Source organism: Ranitomeya imitator, chromosome 6, assembly GCF_032444005.1.
Source record: "Ranitomeya imitator isolate aRanImi1 chromosome 6, aRanImi1.pri, whole genome shotgun sequence".
Classification (NCBI taxonomy): domain Eukaryota; kingdom Metazoa; phylum Chordata; class Amphibia; order Anura; family Dendrobatidae; genus Ranitomeya; species Ranitomeya imitator.
This window is the reverse complement of record NC_091287.1, coordinates 419,159,051-419,183,275: the sequence shown is the minus strand read 5'-3', so window position 1 is coordinate 419,183,275 and position 24,225 is coordinate 419,159,051. Positions and strand designations below refer to the sequence as shown.

Genomic DNA, 24,225 nt, shown 5'->3' with positions numbered 1-24,225 from the left:
AATTTGAACTTTTTATCATGTTCCTTGAACCATCTTGATCATTTTTTATGCACATTATCCTGCTTAGGAGACAACATGAAGAGTTGTACCTGGCCTGCAACAACGTTTGGGTAGATGGTATGTACATACATGTCAGGATTGATGGTCTCCCACACATATATGACTGACTACATCTTTTTTGCTCTTTGGGCCAGTTCTAATATGGACAAGACATAGCAAGCACTTTCCGTGGCGAACAGTGCTGGTGGGCAGTCTAACCATACTCCGTATGTTATACAAAAAAACCCTGTTTGGGAGAGAAGAACAGACAAATCGCGGCGCCCTAAGTGCGTAAACACAATATTATAGTCTTTAAAGGGTGCACAATTTTATGCACTCACCTGATAAAAGACTAAAATGGCTTTAGATCGTGTATCCTCCAAATTCCCTCTGAGATAATTTTCAATATACAGGGCTTGCAGCTTGCCTCGGGTGGATCCAAGTGAGAGAGCCAGAGTAAGGCTCACACAGGATGAGTAGTTCAAGAAAAGCACATCCAGCCCATGAATGGCAGCGCTTCCCAGGACTCACATTCAAAGATGATATTTCATATTTTTTTATTTCATAACTTAAAATAGAAGAGATACAACGCGTTTCGGATACAGTATATATCCTTCTTCAGGTATCATAAAAACACAGTACAAATCCTAGGATTTGTACTGTGTTTTTATGATACCTGAAGAAGGATATATACTGTATCCGAAACGCGTTGTATCTCTTCTATTTTAAGTTATGAAATAAAAAAATATGAAATATCATCTTTGAATGTGAGTCCTGGGAAGCGCTGCCATTCATGGGCTGGATGTGCTTTTCTTGAAATACTCCGTATGTTGTGATTCACTTTATGTTCCGACATCCCTCTGTCATAGGAATATTTTAAGCCGTTTGTGTTACAGTAGCACTTTTATGGCCTCAGAACAGCAGGCAAGCCTTAGCTCCGTACCAGCTTCACCAAACTCTGCTCCTCTTGACCCTGGTTCCTGTTCACTAGTTGTCCTTGCTAGGACCAATTATGGTAGCTATTAACCACTGCAAACTGGGAACAAAAACACACAAGATGTGTTGTGTTGGAGATGCTGTGAGCCAATGGTGTTCTCTTCATTTGTCAGTGGTTTAAAATGGTTTTGGCTGATTCACGTAGAACCTTTGATCTTTTAATAAGTGACCATAAGCTGTCCCAGCATATACTTTAAAGACAACCAGAAACACACAGACACATCAATGATTTTGTGACAAGCTACAGTATAAGAGATAAAATTAGTCTCCATTTAAACTGTATACGTGACATGAGAAAGAAAACAAATGACTGAAAGAAGCAAAATGGAAAAGAACTTGCCGTAAACAACGGTAAAGATGTGTAATCTAAGTGTGGTAATTAGCCCAACAAATTGGCACCAAACTGGAAGCCCTGCCCTAACACCATTTATCTAACCAGATGTAATTGCAGGTCTGAAACAACATTAAACACAGACGCCAACAAGTAAGGAAAATTATTCTGCCTCAGTCATCTTCCCATCAAGTGTCTAGGAAATTGAGCAGGTTGATGAACCTCAACATGTCTGCTATATTTCTTACACAATGATGCTGTTTTTAAAGGAAAACTTCCACTCTCACATATGTGACGTAAACATATAGGCATAAACATAGATGCACCAGAACCCCAAATAATATCTGGTTGAGAGATGAGTCGTTGTTTGGCCTGGTTGCTATAGGTAATAGACAACCTTGGGAAAGCCGGACCACCTTAAACTTGATCCTGTGCTACTTACTCTAAGCACTTGATGATGTTAGGATCTACAATGGTTTAAAGTGGAGAGACAGGTAATATCGAGCAATGAATCTGGATGTATATGTAATGGAACATCAAATGATGTGATGTCTCTGCATGCTGTTCTCCTCACTACTGCTAGCACAAACAGTACAATTTCCACATTTTTATTTACAAGTTAAATTATTCTAGTCATATGTAGACAGTTTCCCGCAGCCGTAATTCGGCCACATTTAAACTTCTCTTTTACAGACACAAACCCTAGGTTTCTATTTAACCAAATTTAAATTGCCCTATCACTCAATGACAGACATGGGCATATTACGGCCCACAGGCCACATCCGGCCTTTGGCTGTCCTACTCTGCAGGATGGACAGGAACAAAGGGCTGGAAATAGAGGTGTACCACACCACGTAGTTCTGTTGTGGAACTAGCCCAAATCGACGTCTTAGATTCACCGGTAAGGATGCAGGAACCGTTTAATACAATGGAGGAACAGGAATTCCTTGTCTCTCTCTTCCACCATTCAACCTGTGCTCCTGTGTCTCAGCATTGCAGGCACGATGCTATCACTGTGGTCGCGCCTGTTCTTCTCCCTGCAAGTGTCATCAAAAAGAAGGAGACAGGAAGAGAATGCGCGCGCAGTGCATGTGAATGCGGCCGCACACAAACGGGCAATATTAAGACAGTTCATGCTATGAAAAGTGAGAAATGTCTATAAGTAGAGATGGGCGAACCCGAACACTAAAGATCGGTATCTGTACACCTACTGTTCAGGCACGGACACCAAACACGGATTCACCAGGAAGTTACTGTTGCACTTTTTTGCAATTTCAGCGCACTTGGAATTTTTTTCTCGCTTTCTAGTACTTTACATAATAAAATGAATGATGTAAAAAAAAGTACAACTCATCCCGCAAAAAAACAAAGTGTCATATGCCCATGTGCACGGAAAAATAAAAAAGTTATGAGTCTTGGAAGAAGGGGAGGAAAATATGAAAAAAAAATGGAAAATCATCAACACTATATATCACATTTAAAATGCATTTTGCAGTCGTCTGGACTATTGTAACTCTCTACTAATCGGCCTCCCTCTTACCAAACTCTCCCCGCTCCAATCTGTCCTGAATGCTGCTGCCAGGATTATATTCCTCACCAACCGCTACACCGATGCCTCTACCTTGTGCCAGTCATTACACTGGTTACCCATCCACTCCAGAATCCAGTACAAAACTATTACCCTCATCCACAAAGCGCTCTATGGCTCAGCACCACCCTACATCTCCTCTCTGGTCTCAGTCTACCACCCTACCCGTGCCCTCCGCTCCGCTAATGACCTCAGGTTAGTATCCTCAATAATCAGAACCTCCCACTCCCGTCTCCAAGATTTTACACGTGCTGCGCCGACTCTTTGGAATCCACTACCCAGGTTAATACGATTAATCCCCAATCCACACAGTTTTAAGCGCGCCCTAAAAACTCATTTGTTCAGATTGGCCTATCGCCTTAATGCATTAACCTAACTATCCCTGTGTGGCCCATTCAAAAAAAAAAAAAAAAAAAACATAATCAGGTTCCTTGGATCATGTCCTCATACACTTCATGCAGTTAATAGCCTCTGTGTCTGTACTGCTACATACTTAGGCAGTGAACTGGTTCATGCAGCTTTACATGAACACCCGAGCCTTACACTATGGCTGGTCCGACTAACTAAAGCAATTGTTACCATCCACCTCTCGTGTCTCTCCTTTTCCTCATTGTTTGTAAGCTTGCGAGCAGGGACCTCATTCCTCTTGGTATCTATTTTGAATTGTGATTTCTGTTATGCTGTAATGTCTATTGTCTGTTCAAGTCCCCTCTATAAATTGTAAAGCGCTGCGGAATGTGTTGGCGCTATATAAATAAAATTATTATTATTTATTATTTTGGGGGTGCCAGGCTCCCTTTAACCCCTTTCTGACATATGTTGTAATAACATGTCCCTGTGCCCTGGACCTATTTGACCAGGGACGGATTATTACGTCATCGTGATCGCCCGCACACATGAGCTTTGCGCGAGTGATCGCCGCCAGGTATCAGCTGATTCTGACAGATTACACCCGACACTAAATGTCAGGAACGGTCACACACCGCTCCCGGCACTTTAACACCCTAAATACTGCCATCGCAGCATTCCGGGAGCCGGCAGAGTGATGATGACATCCGGCTCACCAGAGCTAGGAAAGTTGCCTGATCATGTGCAGTGAATGATCAGCAACTTTCTCAGTCAGTGCAGAGCTGACAGTTTGTACAGCACAGGGATGCTCTTGAATCCCCATGCTATACAAGCAATCAGCCTGCAAAAAATGATAGTCCCATAGTGGGACAAAGTAAAAAAAAAAGTATTAAAAAAAAGTTCCAAAAAAAAACAAACAAATAAATTAAAATAATTGTAAAAATATTTTTTTTAAAAATAATAATACTAAAATAATAAAAATATATTGTATCTACAAATAAATATTTGTATGGAAAAAAAAATTATTTGGTAGCGCCGTGTCCCGACCTATAAAACTGTTCCCTTTAGTGAACGCCATAAAAAAATAAATAAATACAAAAACCAATGATTTATCAAACTGCCAAACAAAAAGTGGAATAAAACACAACTAAAAAGACAGATATAAATAAGCATGGTACATCTGAAAACGGCATCTTGTCCCGCAAAAAACAACCCACCACACAGCTCCATCAGCGGAAAAATAAAAAAGTTATAGCTCTCAGAATAAAAAGATGTAAAAATAATAATTTTATCTATAAAATAATATTGCGTAAACGCGCCAAAACATAAAAAAAACTATATAAATGAGGTATCACTGTAATCGTACTGACCCGAAGAATAAAACTGCCTTATCAATTTTACCACACACGGAACGGTATAACCCCCCCCCCCCAAAAAAAAAATAAAAAAAATAAATAAATAAATTCTGAATTGCTATTTTTGGTTCATTCTGCCTCCCAAAAATGGGAATAGAAAGTGATAAAAAAGGCATGTGTCCAAAAATGGTACCAATAAAATTGTCAACTCGTCCCGCAAAAAAATATGACCTCACAGGACAAAATATGGATAAATTATAGCTCTCAAAATGTGGTGATGCAAAAACTATCTTTTGCAATAAAAAGCATCTTTTAGTGTGTGACAGCTGCCAAACATAAAAACTTTATCTAAATCTGGTACCGCTGTAATCGCACCGACCCGAAGAATATAGTCGCCTAACCACTTTAACCGCACAAGGAACAGTGTAGAAAATAAATAAAACCAATTCTTCACATGCTGTAGATTTTTTCATTCTGCTTCCCAAAGATCGCAGTAAGGCTTGGCGCACATTTATCCTGCTCTCTGCGCTGAGTGCTTACACCGGGGTTTCCATGTAAATCTATGAAATACGTGACTCAGATGGAACCTCCAGCGGAAGACTCACTATAATGAAGCAGATGGAATTTTGTGCACTTCTGAAAAGAAGGACACCGCTAAACAGAGGCCAGACGGAGTCCAGAATATCTGTGCTGCCGCATTATAGTGAATGGATCCCTCGGGAGTTTCATCTGAATCACGTCACTCAGAGATTTAGATGGAAACCCCCAAAAGTAAGTAGTCAGTGTAGAGCGCCGGAGAAATGTGATCCCAAATGTTATATAAAATGTTCCCAATAAAAGCTTCAACTCAATCCACAAAAAAAAACAAGCCCTAACTCAGGTCTGTCATCTGTTAACAGAAATATAGGGGGCTTTCAAGTTACTGGTAGCACAAAGGCTCTAGAAAAGCAAAATGGCTCCTCACCTTTCCAAAAGAAATTCAGCAAATTCTCTGCTCCCAAATCCAAATACGCCCTCCCTTCTGAGCCCTGCAGTGTACCTAAACCACATATCGCATCAACATTTGGCATTTCTGAAGCAATGAGAGCCCTCCTAACTAACAGGTGCATGTTTTCAGAAACACAGGCTGGACATAACGTATTGGTGACTGAAATGTACTGGTCACTACAGCGTACTGGTCACTACAACTGCAGATTGCAATTTTCACTCAGCAACATTCATTGTTGCTTGTTTCCGGAAACTACCCATAGAGTCAAAATCATCACTACTCCTGGACATAAATTCCACAAGGGATATAGTTTTCAAAATGGGGTAACTTGAGGGGGGATTCTGCTCTTCTTGCAATTCGAGGTTCTGTATATGGACTCTGCAAACTATTCTAGGAAAATCTGCACACCAGAAGGCAAAGAGCGCTCCGTTCCTCCAGAGTCTCTCCGTATGGCTAGGGTCACATTGCGTTAGTGCAATCCGTTTAGCGCTAGCAGGTTGCGCTAACGCAATGTTTTTAATGGCGCCGCGTCCCGGGGTCGCGGTAACGTCCCCGCTCTCGCAGATCCCCGATCTGCGAGAGCGGGGAACGGACCGCGGGCACGCCTCGGACGCTGCAAGCAGCGTCCGCGGCGCGCCAGGAAACACCGGCGCGTCGCTAGCGCGTGGCGAACATGGCACGCACTAGTGCTGCGCGTTCCCATTGCCGTGAATGGGCGCACTAACGGACGCGTTGCACGGCGTTAATTTCGCCGTGCAACGCTGTCCATTAGCGCGTTCCCATTAACGCAATGGGAACCAAGCCTATGGCTCAGTAGAACTGTACAGCCACATATGGGGTATTGCCACGTTCAGTAGAAATTGTGGGACAAATTTTAGTGCCATTTTTACCCATTAAAGGTGTGAAATTGTAAAATCTGAGCCTAAAACTAAATTTTGGGGTTAAAAATGTAGTTATTTTTCCTTCACTGCCCAGTGGGTCATGGCACCTGCAAACAATAACAGTAAAATCTGGCACTCCTTGCCTTCTGAGCTTTGCACCGTGCCTGAAAAATACTTCCCGATTACATGTAGGATATTGGCGCACTCAGGACAATGGACATCAGTTTGTTGTGAAAAAATTTCCTATTAGCCCTTAGAAAAATTAAAAACTTGGGTTAAAACAACATTTTAGTTGTAAAAATGTAATTTATTCTTTCTTCACCGTTCAATGGTATAAAATTCTGTATGTGGTGTCAATGTGATCACTGCACCGCTAGATGAATTAATTAGGGAGTGTAGTTTGTAAAATGAGTTCACATATAGGGGGGTTTCTGTTGTTCTGGCACCTCAGGGGCTCTGCCAAAGTGACATGGCACCCTCAAACCATTCCAGCAAAATCTGACCTCCAATATGGAGCCTCTTCCCTTCTGAGCTTTGCAATGTGCCTCAAAAGTAGTATTCCCCCACATATGGGGTATCGGCGTACTCAGGAGAAATTGCACAACAAATTGTATGGTGCAATTTCTCCTGCTACTCAAAATACAAAATTGGGGGTCAAAATAACATTTTAGTGGGGAAAATTTGATTTTTTGATTTTTACGGTGCAACTTTCTAAACTTCTGTGAAGCACCTGGGGGTTGAAGATGCTCACCACACATCTAAATACATTCCTTGAGGAGTCTAGTTTCCAAATTGGGGTCTCTTGTGGGGGGTTGCCACTGTTTAGGCACATCAGGGGTTCTCCAATTGGGACATGACATCCGCTAATGATTTTAGGAAATTTTACATTCAAAAAGCCAAATAAAATTCCCTATCAGTATGTTTTTGGAATGTGGGAGGAAACCCACGCAAACATGGAGAGAACATACAAACTCTTTGCAGGTGTTGTCCTTGGTGGGGTTTGAACCCAGGACTGCAGCGCTGCAAGGCTGCTGTGCTAACCACTGTGCCACCGTGCTGCCCCGTGCTGCAAATGATGCTCCTTCACTTCCGAGCCATGCCGTGCGCCCAAACAGTAGTTTTCTCCCTCATATGGGGTATCGACATACTCAGGATAAATTGCTCTACAAATTTTATGGTGCAATTTCTCCTGTTACCCATATGAAAATGCAATATTTTGGGCTAAAAACATATTTGATGGAAAATTTGATTTTTAATATTTTTACGGCTCAATGTTATAAACTTCTGTGAAACATCTGAAGGTTAAATGTGCTCACCACACATCTACATCAGTTCCCTGAGAGGTCTAGTTTCCAAAATGGTGTCACTTGTGATTGATTTTCACTGTTTAGGCACATCAGAGGCTCTCCAAACGTGACATGACACCCTCCAATTGTTTCAGCAAATTTTGTATTCAAAAAGTCAAATAGCGCTCCTTCCTTTCGGAGCTCTGCCGTGCGCCCAAACAGTAGTTTTCTCCCTCATATAGAGTATCGGCGTACTCAGGAGAAATTACACAACTAATTTTCTAGTCCATTTTTTCCTGTTACTCTTCCCAAAATAAAAAAAAAAATTGGATCTGAAGTAAATTTTCCTGTGAAGCACCTCAAGGGTTCATAAACTTCTTGAATGTGGTTTTGAGCACCCTAAGGGGTTAAATTTTTAGAATAATATTATTTTGGGGTGTTTTCTGCTATATAAACCGCTCAAGGTGACTTAAAATGTGACGTGGTCCCTAAAAGAAATGGTTTTTGTAAATTTTGTGGGAAAAATGAAAAATCTGTCACCCTTATAACGTCCTAACAAATAGAAATTTTGGTTCGAAAATTGTGCTGATGTAAAGTTCACGTGTGAAATGTTACATATTAACTATTTTGTGTGACATTTCTCTGTGATTTAAAGGCATGAAAAGTTTTCACCAATTTTCCGTTTTTTTTTTTCCACAAATAAATGCAAGTCATATCAAAGGAATTTTACCACTATCATGAAGTACAATATGTCATAAAATGACAGTGGTCAGAATTGTAAAAATTGGCCTGGTCATTAACGTGCAAACCACATTTGGGATTAATGGCAAGAGGAGTTCCCCAGCAGACAGTGACTGCTGGAAAATTTGATGGGCCCTATTATGACATCTGTAGACTGGCATTGCAGCATGCACTTTTAATAAGAAGAATAAGTATGATTAGTTGTATAGTTTTTGTGTTGTTGATTTTTCAGATGCAAAGATTAATCAAGCTGTTGTAGACAGTGTATACAATATTGTTACTGTGTCTAACTATAGAACACGTAATCTGATATTTTGAAAGTGAAAAGGGCCAACATGTTCCTGTTGTTATTCTTATGTACCAACCTTTTACGGTGCACAATGTATTTGCCTCTGTTGAAGAATCCAGATCATCTAGTCTGACAGGGCCAGTTAGGTCGCTAATGCCAGAGGTGCAGGATAAAGGGGGCTTTTGTAATGAGAGAACTGTGCGTTCAACACAAATGATCCCGCCTGCCAATAAAAACATTTCAATTGGTGTTGTGTACATTACAATCATCCAAAAGACAGCAAGATAACTCTTAACCTAAGGGTACCGTCACACTATAACATTTCGATCGCTACGACGGTACGATTCGTGACGTTCCAGCGATATCGTTACGATATCGCTGTGTCTGACACGCAGCAGCGATCAGGGATCCTGCTGAGAATCGTACGTCGTAGCAGATCGTATGGAACTTTCTTTCATCGCTGGATCTCCCGCTGTCATCGCTAGATCGGTGTGTGTGACACCGATCTAGCGATCTAGCGATGCGATCCAGCGATGCGTTCGCTTGTAACCAGGGTAAACATCGGGTAACTAAGCGCAGGACCGCGCTTAGTTACCCGATGTTTACCCTGGTTACAAGCGTTAAACTAAAAAAAAACAAACAGCACATACTTACATTCTGGTGTCCGTCAGGTCCCTTGCCGTCTCTGCTTCCCGCACTGTGACTGTCGGCCGTAAAGTGAAAGCAGAGCACAGCGGCTGTGCTTTCACTTTCACTTTACGGCCGGCAGTCACTGAGTGCGGGAAGCAGACTGCAAGGGACCTGACGGACACCAGAATGTAAGTATGTGCTGTTTGGTTTTTTTTAGTTTAACGCTTGTAACCAGGGTAAACATCGGGTAACTAAGCGCGGTCCTGCGCTTAGTTACCCGATGTTTACCCTGGTTACCCAGGGACCTCGGCATAGTTGGTCGCTGGAGAGCTGTCTGTGTGACAGCTCCCCAGCGACCACACTACGATTTACCTACGATCACGGCCAGGTCATATCGCTGGTCGTGATTGTAGGTAAATCGTATAGTGTGACGGTACCCTAAAGAACTAGATACAACGACACTGGAATAGATTTACTATAATTCGCTTACCAAACTTTACACATATATGCCATGTACTCATTCTGAGATCCATTTTTATAAAAGATAACCTGCACTGTGTAAAACATTACTTTTCATGTTATCCATAAAACAGAGCAAGTGATTGCAGATTTTTTTTTCTTTTATAAAAAAAAATTGACAAAATGGCATGTCTCAATATCGGCATGATTAATTTGATGATATTCTCTTACAGCTTTATTTAAAGGGAACCTGTCACCTAATTTTTCGCATATAAGCTGCAGCAACCGCCATTAGGGGCTTATCTACAGCATTCTGTAATGATGTAGATAAGCCCCCGATGTAACCTGAAAGATAAGAAAAACAAGTTATATTATACTCACTCGGGGGAGCGGTCTGGTCCGATGGGATTCGCAGGTCCGGGTCCGACACCTCCCATCTTCATAAGATGATGAGAGGCCCGGCGCCTGCGCACTGTAGTACTTTATGCTGCCCTCAACAGGGCAAATCAGTACGCCTGCGCAGGAGCCACATCACAAAGCAAGGAGAATGATGACATCGTACGAAGATGGGAGGCGTCGGACCCAGACCCGCGATGCCCATTGGACCTGGACCGCAGCAGACCGCCCCTGGGGTGAGTATAATCTAACTTGTTTTTCGTATCTTTCAGGTTACAACGGGGGCTTTTCTACAGCATTACATAATGCTGTAGATAAGCCCCTAATGGTAGTGGCCGCAGCTTATATGCGAAAAATGAGGTGACAGATTCCCTTTAATACATTTTTATATCAACAATTCATGCTCACTGAAAAAAAATATCCACAAACTTCCTACCATTTTCTTTGACTGCGTCCTTGAAAAATATACTGCAAAGTGACTTTCCAGAAAATATTTCTTGTAGTGTCTTGTCGAATACACAAGATGGCAAAATGCAAACTTTGAGACTTCTAGGATTGCTAAGGGTCTCAGATGCCACCTGGAGAGTAGTGTCAGTAACATACAACCATAATTCTTTCTGTCCTGGAAGGTTACTTTGTATCTAGAATTTCAAGTAGAACAATTACAGCATTGTTAATGTGCATAGGATGTAAAAATATTATCACAATACAAGACCTGGACATACTGTCCTCGGATAATAAGTAAAAGGCATTTAACCTAAACAAATAGGTGTAAATCTCATAAACAATGCATTTGCGTAATTAAGAACAATTTATATTTGTATTTAGAAAACAATGTAATATGCCGACTAATAAAACTAGCTCACAAAAATCTATACATTGATCTGAACTTATTAAAAGTTGTCATCTCTGAAGACATCCCTTCTTATAAAACTCTGATCAGCTGGCAAATGCCTGTGTGGTCAGCGGGTATTGCCAAGGTGCAGCTGACCACAGAAGCCACGTAATGCACAAATATGCCGCATTGGCAGGAGTCTTCAAAAGGATCCCCTCTGTGATGTCCTTACAAGGCATATGGAAAGGGATTATCCTTCTGAGGACTGTCCTCGTAGGAAAATATTACAGTATAGAGCTATATCTTTAAAGTGGATGTATTATACGAAAATTACGTATTTAAATCTGCTCGTTTATGTTATATGTATTAAAAATGTTGTTTTTTTACTTTTCAATATCACTATCTATAAAGAAAATCAGGAATCTTGCAATCTAGACTAATATTTCCCATTGTACACTAGACTTTTCAGCAGTCTCAGTATCATCACATACAGGATTAAAATGAAAGGTTTACATTTAAAGGGAACCTGTCACCAGAAAAAAATGCTGTTAATCTTCAGGTTAAGTGTGTTATCAACCTGCCCTATGCCTGCTCTTAGCCAAACGCTGCAAGGAGAAAATTAACCTTATTTCCCCGCCGGCGCAGGGTCAGTCACCACTCTGAGTATAGAAATCAACAACTGGTTAGCGTGCCCCCGGCATTGACTTACAGCTGACCCCAATACAGAGCCAGTGTCAGTCAGAGCCGGGGGCGCAGTTACAGCCGCTGCTCTTTAAACTCAAAACGCTAACTGAACCAGCCACGGACTGTTGAAGGGGGAATAAAGTTCATTTTCAGAGCGAAGTGCAAGCACCAGGCAGGTTAATAATGCTATTAACCTGCAGATTAACCACATATCTGCAGGCTGATAGTTTTTTTTCCTGGTGATAGGCTCCCATTAATATAAAAAAAAAAATAAAAAAAATAAAAACCCTTTGGTTGCATTTAAAACACTATATTAACAATTATGGCCGTTTTGCCCTTTTTCTGATGCATTACAGGTTCCCTTTCAGTAAAGAAATATATGGAACCACACAGAGCAATAAGTCAACAGATTTGTACATATAACAAAATCTTAGTATTAGGCCGGCTTCACACTTGCAAGTTTTACGGACGTAAGAGCGCAGAAACTACGTCCGTAAAACTCGCAAAACATACGGCACAATTATTCTCTATGCCCCTGCTCCTATCTGCCGTATTAAACTGATCAGTATTATACGGCTTTCTACGGCCGTAGAAAATCGCAGCATGCTGCGTTTGTCACTGTATTGCGCAAATAAAACGTCAATGAAAGTCTATGGAAGCCCCAAAAATACGGATTACACACGGACCAGCAGTGTGACTTGCGAGAAATACGCAGCGGCGTTAGCGAGAAAAGCTTGGATTGGGCGTTCAATAAAATATTAAAACCTTTGTTTTTATTTCATTAAAATAATTTTTAATAGTGTGTTTGTGTATTTTTTAACCCTTTACTAGTATTGGATTAATAATGGATAGGTGTCATAATTGACGCCTCTCCATTATTAATCTAGCTTAATGTCACCTTAGAATAGCAAGGTGGCATTAACCCTTCATTACCCCATATCCCACCGCTACACGGGAATGGGAAGAGAGTGGCCAAGTGCCAGAATAGGCACATCTTCCAGATGTGCCTTTTCTGGGGTGGCTGGGGGCAGGTGTTTTTAGCCAGGGGGGGGCAATAACCATGGACCCTCTCCAGGCTATTAATATCTGCCCTCAGTCACTGGCTTTACTACTCTGGTGGAGAAAATTGTGCGGGAGCCCACGCCAATTTTTTCCGCCATTTAACCCCTTAATTTACTAGCTAGAACGGCCAAATTTTGCATAGACACACTGCTAACATTAGTAGTGTGGAATATGCAAAAAAAATCGTGATATGAGATGGTTTACTGTATGTAAACCAGGTCTCATATCATGTCGGGTTTTAGGAAGGAGAAAGCAAAAGCCGGTAATTGAATTACCGGCTTTCTGCTATATCGCGCTGGATGAAATATTAATACATATACATATATGTGTCTACTGACATATATATATATATATATATATATATATATATATATATATATATATATATATATATATATATATACAGGGGCGTAACAACTGCGGTCGCAGGGGTCGCGACTGCGACGGGGCCCGCAGTGCTTTCAGGGCCCGCGCAGTCCAGCAAACAAGTAGCAGGGGAAACAAAGAACTAGGAGACAAGTCATGCACGCATCCTGCTGGCCACGCCCACAGCTTCCCCAGACTTTCAGCAGTGTGCGGCGAGTGGGCGTGTCCGTGAAGGACATGTGACCTAGCAGAACGGCTGGGCTCACTGACTGAAGCTGGAGAGATGGAAGAAGGCAGCAGCTGGTGAGTGATGTGCTGCTTACACCTGACACACACACACACACACCTACCTGTTCTATGTGCACAGGACCTGTGATGAGGTCACAGGAGGGGAGGAGTCAGGGGTCACATGATCATTGGCCTCAGTGCAGGGCCGGCTCCAGGTTTTCGAGGGCCCCGGGCGAAAGAGTCTCAGTGGGCCCCCCCTTTAACACATACCCCGATTTATGATGCACAGATACGGCAGAGAAATGTATAGTACAATGCCAGATTTCACTTCTTACATGAGTGACAGCTATTGTAGATTCTGCAGTGTATATATACAGGAGGAAAGGTGCTGTGCAGTGTATATATACAGGAGAGGTGCTGTGCAGTGTATATATACAGGAGGAAAGGTGCTGTGCAGTGTATATATACAGTAGAGGTGCTTTTCTGTTTTGAGTTTTTCTATGAAACAAAGACTTTTCTACATAAACAACGTTGTTTGGTTTTGCGGCCCCAACAGATCTGTGCTACAAAGTAACAGGTGGCTCGGGCATTAATGAGGGACCTGATGCTGAATCCTTTCCACAAACCCTAATGGCCCAATTAATGCCCCGTCATTAGAAGCTCATTAAACGCCTCCCTGTCCCGAGCAGTCATGTACAGTATGGGGGGATCCTGCAGCCCACCCCCTGACTGCTCCATACCATACACTGCCCTCTGTCGCTCTCACTATTATCCTGTGCATTTCTCTGTCATCGTTACCCCATGTTACACTTGTCACCCCCCACTACAGAGTAGCAGGGCAGCCAATGTCACCCCCTCCTGGACCCTAATGGCAGCAGGAAATGTCTGCTCCTCTATTGGGTTGGAACCTGATTTAATCAAGGAATAATGTGGATTTGTTGCCGGTGGCTGCAGGGGAAGGGTTAAGTGATGCCATGTCCTTGGTGGGAGCAGTGACATCTGCTGGGACCTGGACAGACACAACCAATGTTGCTGTGACTGCACAGTGTGATGTGGAGGAGAGAAGCTGAGACTCCGGAGCAGAAATCACCCACATGCCAGCACTGGGCAGAGTCCCTCCAGTCACCAGCCTGGGGCCATGGGGCCCCAATGTACAGCCCACAGCTCAGTTTTATCCATGGCAGCAGCTCCCCTTCCTCCTGGCATCTGGTTAACCCCATTTATGCGGGTCGGATTGTTATCTTTAAGGTTCAGCAATAACCTTCATACAGATGGGAAGGGGTTAAGCTTCTTCCTACCCCACTGGTGCAGGTTTGGTGCAGCATGCATGTATTCTGGGTGAGCTGGGCGGCTACAGGCTGCACCCCACCAGCTGCTCCTCCAGACATCACCCACATTTTTAGGCAGCGGAGAAAGACAGCAGCAGACTGAGCCACAAGTCCAACTGCAATCACTGCTGGATACCTTTGCACTCACTCAGGCACTAGTAGGACGGAGCTCCTTGGAATCTGCCTGATAAACTTCAGCACTGTCTGCAGCCACCCAGGGGGGAGAGCAGAGAATGTGCTCTCTCCGCCCACAATGTCACACTGGCTGCCTTCTGTTAACCCCTATGTGTGCCCAGGGCTGCCACTAGAAATTTCGGGGCCCCATACTGGCAAAATTTTCGGGGCCCCCTTGAGACTCCGCCCAGGCTTCACCCCAGCCCCGCATCCAGGCTCCACCCCTCGAACTGTCCACAGTCCCACCGCTCTCTCTTGGAAAAACTCCACTTCTCACCAATCACACATTAACAGTTCCCATCACCAGATCACACATATAGCAGGCAGCTTTTGTTTTGGCCAAAAGATTTTTTAAGCCGCCACCATAACACGGTAGACACTTTTGGCCGGGCCCTACTCTGCTGTAACCTATTAAATATTTGTTAAAATATGCAATACAATTTAGGTATATTTTTATTTATTTTTCAAATTTTAAAATGCCCAATAATATCACATAGAAGGAACAAATACCACAACACCATGACCAGATGACATATTACCACCACAGTGATCGAATAATATCACATACAAGGAACAAATACCACAACACCATGACCAGACCACATATTACCACCACAGTGATCAAATAATATCACATACAAGGAACAAATACCACAACACCATGTCCAGACCACATATTACCACCACATAGTGACTGAATACTACAATTCTGATCAGTAATTTTTAAGAAAGCACCATACTATCACCATAAGTGCCATTATACACAGGAGATCTGTAATTAGTATGCAGTGTCTGTGTACAGATAATATAGTGAGCACTAGTGAAATTATACACAGGAGCTCTGTATACAGTGTATAGTGTCAGTGTATAGGTAACACACTGACTCACCAGTGACGTCTCTAGGTGAAGTCCTTCATCTTTCATCCAGCACAGACCGCCATCATTTCATCCAGCCAGGACTTCTCTCTGCAGGAAATAACACAGTTATCTCGAGCTCCGCTTGCAGAACACATTACTTAATTTTTCACAACTTCTACATTACACCACATGAAGAAGGCGACATAGTATCACTCTATACAGTAACAGGACCGCCCCCCATTTAAAACAGTATACTCAAAAAATAAAATAAATACATCACTGCAGTAATAATATCCCTAAATTAGCCCCTATGGTATTAATAATATCACCCAGCCTGGCCCCGTGTGTCTCATTCCTGGCGTCAGCCAGATATTCTCCCATCCTGCCCTCATGAGTATCCATTCTGCCCCATATGATCTCCTTATCCTGCCCCATATGATCGCCCCATCCTGCCCCATCTGTCTCCATCATATCCATCCTGCCCCATGATCCTGCACGATCTGTCTCCAATTCTGCCCCCAGTGTCTCCAATCATGCCCCATGTCTCCATTCTGCCCCCTATGTCTCCAACCATGCCCCCATGTCTGCAATCCTGACACTTGTCTCCAATCATGCCCCCTGTGTCTCCATTCTGCCCCATCTGTCTCCAATCCTGCCCCATCTGTCTCCAGTCATGCCCCCATGTCTTTCATCCTGCCCCGTGTCTCCAATCATGCCCCGTGTCTCCAATCATGCCCCGTATCTCCATTCTGCCCCGTGTCTCACAGTCTGCCCCTGTGTCCAGCATTCTGCACCTGTCACTGTGTCCAGCATTCTGCCCCTGTCACTGTGTCCAGCATTCTGCCCCTGTCACTGTGTCCAGCATTCTGCCCCACTGTGTCCAGCATTCTGCCCCACTGTGTGTCCAGCATTCTGCCCCACTGTGTGTCCAGCATTCTGCCCCACTGTGTGTCCAGCATTCTGCCCCACTGTGTGTCCAGCATTCTGCCCCACTGTGTGTCCAGCATTCTGCCCCACTGTGTGTCCAGCATTCTGCCCCACTGTGTGTCCAGCATTCTGCCCCACTGTGTGTCCAGCATTCTGCCCCACTGTGTGTCCAGCATTCTGCCCCACTGTGTGTCCAGCATTCTGCCCCACTGTGTGTCCAGCATTCTGCCCCACTGTGTGTCCAGCATTCTGCCCCACTGTGTGTCCAGCATTCTGCCCCACTGTGTGTCCAGCATTCTGCCCCACTGTGTGTCCAGCATTCTGCCCCACTGTGTGTCCAGCATTCTGCCCCACTGTGTGTCCAGCATTCTGCCCCACTGTGTGTCCAGCATTCTGCCCCACTGTGTGTCCAGCATTCTGCCCCACTGTGTGTCCAGCATTCTGCCCCACTGTGTGTCCAGCATTCTGCCCCACTGTGTGTCCAGCATTCTGCCCCACTGTGTGTCCAGCATTCTGCCCCACTGTGTGTCCAGCATTCTGCCCCTGTGTGTCCACCATTCTGCCCCTGTGTGTCCACCATTCTGTCCCACTGTGTCCAGCATTTCTGCCCCTGTGTGTCCAGCATTCTGCCCCACTGTGTCCAGCATTTCTGCCCCTGTGTGTGTCCACCATTCTGTCCCACTGTGTCCAGCATTTCTGCCCCTGTGTGTCCAGCATTCTGTCCCACTGTGTCCACCATTCTGCCCCTGTGTGTCCACCATTCTGCCCCACTGTGTCCAGCATTTCTGCCCCACTGTGTCCAGCATTTCTGCCCCTGTGTGTCCACCATTCTGCCCCACTGTGTCCACCATTCTGCCCCACTGTGTCCAGCATTTCTGCCCCACTGTGTCCGGCATTTCTGCCCCTGTGTGTCCAGCATTTCTGCCCCACTGTGTCCGGCATTTCTGCCCCTGTGTGTCCACCATTCTGCCCCACTGTGTCCACCATTCTGCCCCTGTGTGTCCACCATTCTGCCCCACTGTGTCCAGCATTTCTGCCCCACTGTGTCCAGCATTTCTGCCCCTGTGTGTCCAGCATTTCTGCCCCTGTGTGTCCACCATTCTGCCCCTGTGTGTCCACCATTCTGCCCCTGTGTGTCCACCATTCTGCCCCTGTGTGTCCACCATTCTGCCCCACTGTGTCCAGCATTTCTGCCCCACTGTGTCCAGCATTTCTGCCCCTGTGTGTCCACCATTCTGCCCCACTGTGTCCACCATTCTGCCCCACTGTGTCCAGCATTTCTGCCCCACTGTGTCCGGCATTTCTGCCCCTGTGTGTCCAGCATTCTGCCCCACTGTGTCCACCATTCTGCCCCTGTGTGTCCACCATTCTGCCCCACTGTGTCCAGCATTTCTGCCCCACTGTGTCCAGCATTTCTGCCCCACTGTGTCCAGCATTTCTGCCCCACTGTGTCCAGCATTTCTGCCCCACTGTGTCCAGCATTTCTGCCCCTGTGTGTCCACCATTCTGCCCCACTGTGTCCACCATTCTGCCCCACTGTGTCCAGCATTTCTGCCCCACTGTGTCCGGCATTTCTGCCCCTGTGTGTCCAGCATTCTGCCCCACTGTGTCCACCATTCTGCCACTGTGTGTCCAGCATTTCTGCCCCTGTGTGTCCATCATCCTGCCCCCCGGGCCCCCCTGGATCGCAGCAGCTCTCAAAGAAAAAAAAAAAACACAACTTCTTACCTGGCCAAGCTCCAGCGCCGGGTGAAGCTCCCTCTCCAGGCTCCACACAGACGCACTCGCCGCCGGGCCCGGCGGCTGACAATGACGTCAGACGCCGGCGAGTGCGCACTGCGGCCCTATTCAGCCGCCAGCCTCAGACTGGCTGGCGGCTGTTAACTATTGACGTGCGGGCTCAGGCCCGCACGTCAATAGTGTGCCGCTGCCGCAGCACCTGCAGGGGGGGCCCGGTGACCAGATGAGACGGGGCCCGATGCGGGCCCCCTCTGCTCACCGGGCCCCATATGACAGTCACGGCTGTCATGCCCTGATGGAGGCCCTGTGTGTGCCTGCCTGGCTGCACTGACTGAGTGAGAAGATGCTTGTGTCAGAGCTGGCACATAGGGGTTAAGAGAACGCAGCCAGCATGACTTTGTGGGGGGAGAGAGCATGTTATCTCCTGCTCTGCTCTCCCAGCTGTATCTATGACACCATGAGTAGGCCCCCCCCTCTCCCCAGGGCCCCGGCATTTGCCCGCTGTGCCGGGTGCTGACGCCGGCCCTGCCTCAGTGTATGCACTATGCAGGACTCTGCTGTGCTTGATTGTCATGGTGCTGAATGAGGGGATGTTTATGTAACAGAGCCGTGTGTGTGTGTACAAGGTGTACAGAGCGGAGCCGTGTATGTGCATAGTGGAGCAATGTGTACGAGGTGTACGGAGCGGAGTCAGGTGTGTACGAGGTCTACAAAGCTGAGCCGAGGGTGAAAGAGGTGAGCGGATTCGTGTATGTATGGGGTGTATGGAGTGGTGCTGCGTGTTTAAGAGGTGTATAGAGCGGAGCCGCGTGTGGACGGGGTGGACGGAGCGGAGAAGCGTGTGTGTGAGGTGAATAGGGCAGAGCTGCGTGTGTACAAGGTGTAAGGAGCGGAGCTGCGTGTGTACAAGGTGTAAGGAGTGGAGCCACGTGTGTACGAGGTGTACGGAGCAGAGCCACGTGTGTACAAGGTGTACGGAGCAGAGCCGTGTGTGTACAAGGTGTACGGAGCAGAGCCGCGTGTGTACAAGGTGTATGGAGCAGAGCCACGTGTGTACAAGGTGTACGGAGCAGAGCCACGTGTGTACAAGGTGTACGGAGCAGAGCCACGTGTGTACAAGGTGTACGGAGCAGAGCCGTGTGTGTACAAGGTGTACGGAGCAGAGCCGCGTGTGTACAAGGTGTACGGAGCAGAGCCACGTGTGTACAAGGTGTACGGAGCAGAGCCGCGTGTGTACAAGGTGTAAGGAGCAGAGCCGCGTGTGTACAAGGTGTACGGAGCAGAGCCGCGTGTGTACAAGGTGTACGGAGCAGAGCCACGTGTGTACAAGGTGTACGGAGCAGAGCCGTGTGTGTACGGGTTCTCGGAGCGAAGCCGTGTGTGTACGGGCTGAACACGGCTGTGGGCAGAGCCCAGCATGTGCACTGTGAGGAAGTATTGCGTGTACTCGCCAGCATCAGAATGTGCAGTGCGCATGCTCCGGAGCCGACCAGTACACCGAATACACCCCCACACTGCACAGGTCCGGAAATGACGCACTGCAGCGTCATACCAGGAAGAAACAGCACACAAATTTCAAACGCCGGGAGTGCGCTTGGAATTAGTGCGAGGGAGGACATATTACTATAGGGACATGTTAGTTATAAAATCATTTTTCTCAGCGAGTACAGGGCAGTATTAGGTCAGACTATACAACATTGCAATACAACTATAGTGTGCGAAATGAATAGGGAAAATGTGAATTTCGGTGGGAAATATTTTGGCGCAGGGGGGGGGGGGGCCATTTGAAAGTTCGCATCGGGGCCCCTCACTTTGTAGTTACGCCACTGTATATGTATGTATATATATATATATATATATATATATATATATATATATATATACAGTATATATGTTTTTAGTTTTTTTTTACACATGGATCCCTTGTATAGCCGTATGTCGGTTTTGCAAGCCTGCGATAAAAACACGCAGTACGGATGACATACGGATTACATACGGAGGATGCCATGCGCAAAAAACGCTGAAACACCCTGCCTACGGAGGAGCTACGGACCACTATTTTCGGGACTTTTCAGCGTATTACGGCCGTAATATACGGACCGTATTTTCATACGCTGAGTGTGAAGCCGGCCTTAGTCAAAAGTCGTAACCCTGTCTTTGATGCGGGCCCCCGCGACGAGCTTGCATCTTTCTCAGCAGATGATGGCTTGTTTAATCAGCTATCATGTGCCTTTAAGAAACACGGGTGGAGTGGAGTCCGATCTATCAAAATATAAAGTAAACTAATCCAATCGGTAAACAGCGTAAGGAAAAAAAAAATCAAAGTGACAGAATTACCTTTTTTTTGGGTCGCCGCAATGTTGAAATCAGAGGCAATCAAAACATCTTATCTACCCCAAAATAGTATCCCTAAAACCGTCAGCTGTGGAAGCGAAAAAAGATCCCTCACACAGCACCACATCCCAAAAAACATTACGGGTCTTGGAAAATGGGGTCGCAAGAATTTTTTTTTTCTTTTTACAAATTTTCACATTTTTTTTCCCGACCACTTAAATAAAAAAAAACTACACATGTTTGGTATGCCAAAAACTATTGTGAAACTGCACTTTTTTTTTACAATTTCGACGCACTTGGAATTTTTTCCTGCTTTCTAGTACATTACTTGATAAAATGAATGATGTAATTCAAATGTACAACCGATCCAGCAAAAAAATAAGGCCTCATATGTCTATGGACACGGAAAAATTAAAAAGTTATGAATCTTGGAAGAAGGGGAGGAAAAGATTAAAAAAAAAATGAAAATTGCCCACAGATTAAGGGGTTAAAGTACCGTAGGTATTGTTGATGCAGAAAGCAAGAAATAACACATTACCTGTCCTTCAAAGTATACCACACAGGGAACTCATACATTTCTGGAGTTTATAGCCTATAGATAAGAGTAATTTTGTCCCACATCACCTTTCATGCACAAATAACTTATAAAAATGTAATTTTTTTTTTTTTTTTACTGGAAACCGGCAGGTTAACAAAATAATGGAAACAATTCCACAACTCTAGAGTAAGGTGAACCATAGTCTCTGACACGATGAATGTGGATAATCTGTGAACCACAGCCTCTCCCACTTACATTCCTTCCTGCCTGTTTACCAGGGAACTCGCCCACTCACTGAGATCAGACTGTCAAGGTGAGTTTCATCACCTGCCTCCACACTACATACTACTCTGCTTTTTATGACATTGGACCGGAAACATTGTCCATCATTTTCTTTGTTTATCTACTAGAATGTGAACAGTCATGCAAAAATTCTGGGGGTGGTTAGATAAAGAAAGACTTTCAGACAGGAAACAGATGGAAATCAGTAGATGAAAACTAAGGTAATGTATACGGTATATACATACACTATCAGGGGTCTCAAACTCGGCTGGGTATATGGGCCGCATATAGAAAAATTTTGAATTTGTGGGGCCGCATTCTTTGAAAGACAAAGTGACATTTTTAGTGATAACATTTTTTTTTTCTGTACACCTTTTTAACTTTTCTCCGTGTTTATTTTATTTTTTTTAGAGCGTGGGTCATTATGGATGTGGTGAGAACAAATGTGCATTCATTTTGTAGTTATGTTCCCATATTGTAGTTATGTCGCCATATTATAGTTACCATATATCCCCATCCAGGTTCTCATATAGTACTCATGTCCCCACATCCAGGTCCTCATATTGTAGTTATGTACCCATCCAGGTCCCAATATTGTAGTTATGCCCCCATCCAGGTTCTCATATTTCAGTCATGCCCCCATATCCAGGTCCCCATATTGTAGTTATGTCCCCATATCCAGGTCCCAATATTGTAGTTATGACCCCATCCAGGTCCTCCTATTGTAGATATATCCCCATATTGTATTGATGTCCCCATCCAGGTCTTCATCTTGTAGTTATATCCCAATCCAGGTCCTCATATTGTAGTTATGTCTGCATATTGTAGATATGTCCCCATATTGTAATTATATCACCATCCAGGTTCTCATATTGTAGTTATGTCCCCATATTGTAGTAATATCCTCATCCAGGTCTCCATATTGTAGTTATGTCACCATCCATGGTCTCATATTGTAGTCATGTCCCATATCCAGGGCCCCATATTGTAGTTATGTCCCCATCCAGGCCCTCATATTGTAGTTGTGTCTCCCCATATCCATGTCCGCATATCCAGGTCCCCATATTGTAGTTGTGTCTCCCCATATCCATGTCCGCATATCCAGGCCCTCATATTGTAGTTGTGTCTCCCCATATCCATGTCCGCATATCCAGGTCCCCATATTGTAGTTGTGTCTCCCCATATCCATGTCCGCATATCCAGGTCCCCATATTGTAGTTGTGTCTCCCCATATCCATGTCCGCATATCCAGGTCCCCATATTGAAGATATGTCCACTATTGTGCCACACAGTACATGCGGCCGCAGGCACTGCAGACCCCTTGACGATCACAGCCCAATACAGGAGCCGCCGGCAGCACTTTGTTTCAGTCGAATGTGTGTCCTTGAACTGTATTGCTGCGCAAAGACTCTCAGCATAGCAATATCGATGAAAGCCACTGGACAATCAGAGGCCAGCTGCTGACATCTGCATGCTGGCGCATGACAATGATATCATAACCTGCCGCATCGGCACACCTATGTCAGCTGCTGGTCTCTGGCCGACGGCTGGTATGGGTATTGCTGTGCAGAGAGTCTCTGCGAGGCAATACTTTTCAATTGAATGTGCGTCTAAAGACACACATTCAGCTGAAATAAACCGCTGCTGTCGGCGGCCCCCTGGACCGGAAAGGGATCGCTAAGGGTCTACAGTACTTGTGGACTGCATGAATCAGCCTCAGGCCGCATGTTTGAGGCCCCTGCACTATATGGACAAAAGTGCTGGAAAATATATGTCAATCATTGAATTCAGGTAACTGTCTGTACCATTGGCACAAGTGAAAAAAAAAAAAAAATCAGGCATCTTGCCATGCAGTCTGCCGTCACAGAATTGGAGTGTGGTACTGTAAAACGATGCCACTTATGTAACTAGTCAGTTCGTGAAGTTTCTTTTCTCCTAAATATTTCTCAATCACATGTTAGTGGTGTTATTGAAAAGAGGAGGCGTATGGGGGCCACACCAACTCAACACATGAAGTAGCAGATCATGTAAAGTTACAGAACCGTGCCGCCGAGTGTTGAGGTGTGTACTCCTAGTCACCAACGCTCTGCTGACTCAATGACTGCAGTGCTCCAAACCTCCTCTGGTGTTACCATCAGCACAAAAACTGTGATTAAGGATCTTCATGACAGGTGCACACAAACCTGACATCGACAATCACAATGGGATGTGTCACATGGAGAGATGTAAATGGGCTATGCAGTGATGAATACCACTTCATCTGACGATCTGAGTGTGTCAGGGTTTTTCTTTCCTGATTGCCATGAGAACGCTGCCTACCTGACTGCATTATGCCAACTAGTCTGGTAGTGGGGGGACATTCTATGGGGTTCAATTATTTAAAACCCAGAAGTTTTCCTTCAGCACATTAAAGGGACCTGTCAGCAGGATTGTGCAAAGTAACCTACAGACAGTGTCAGGTCGGTCGACCCCCCCGCAGGCCGCCCTGTGGCACGAGCATATCATTAACTCAAAACTGAAAATATAGATTAGACAACAACCA

At 44.9% G+C, this 24,225-nt stretch overlaps 1 protein-coding gene across 1 annotated transcript in view; it reads right to left on the bottom strand.

The window, feature by feature from the left end:
• The window catches only part of SPIDR (scaffold protein involved in DNA repair), an 801,106-nt gene that overhangs the window by 15,425 nt on the left and 761,456 nt on the right, over positions 1-24,225 (bottom strand). Inside the window, exons 15-16 of the mRNA XM_069731306.1 lie at positions 10,764-10,968; positions 8,919-9,065 (exon numbers count right to left, since the gene is read on the bottom strand). Coding sequence (XP_069587407.1) covers positions 8,919-9,065; positions 10,764-10,968 — 352 coding nt within the window. The remainder of the gene's footprint in view (positions 1-8,918; positions 9,066-10,763; positions 10,969-24,225) is intronic.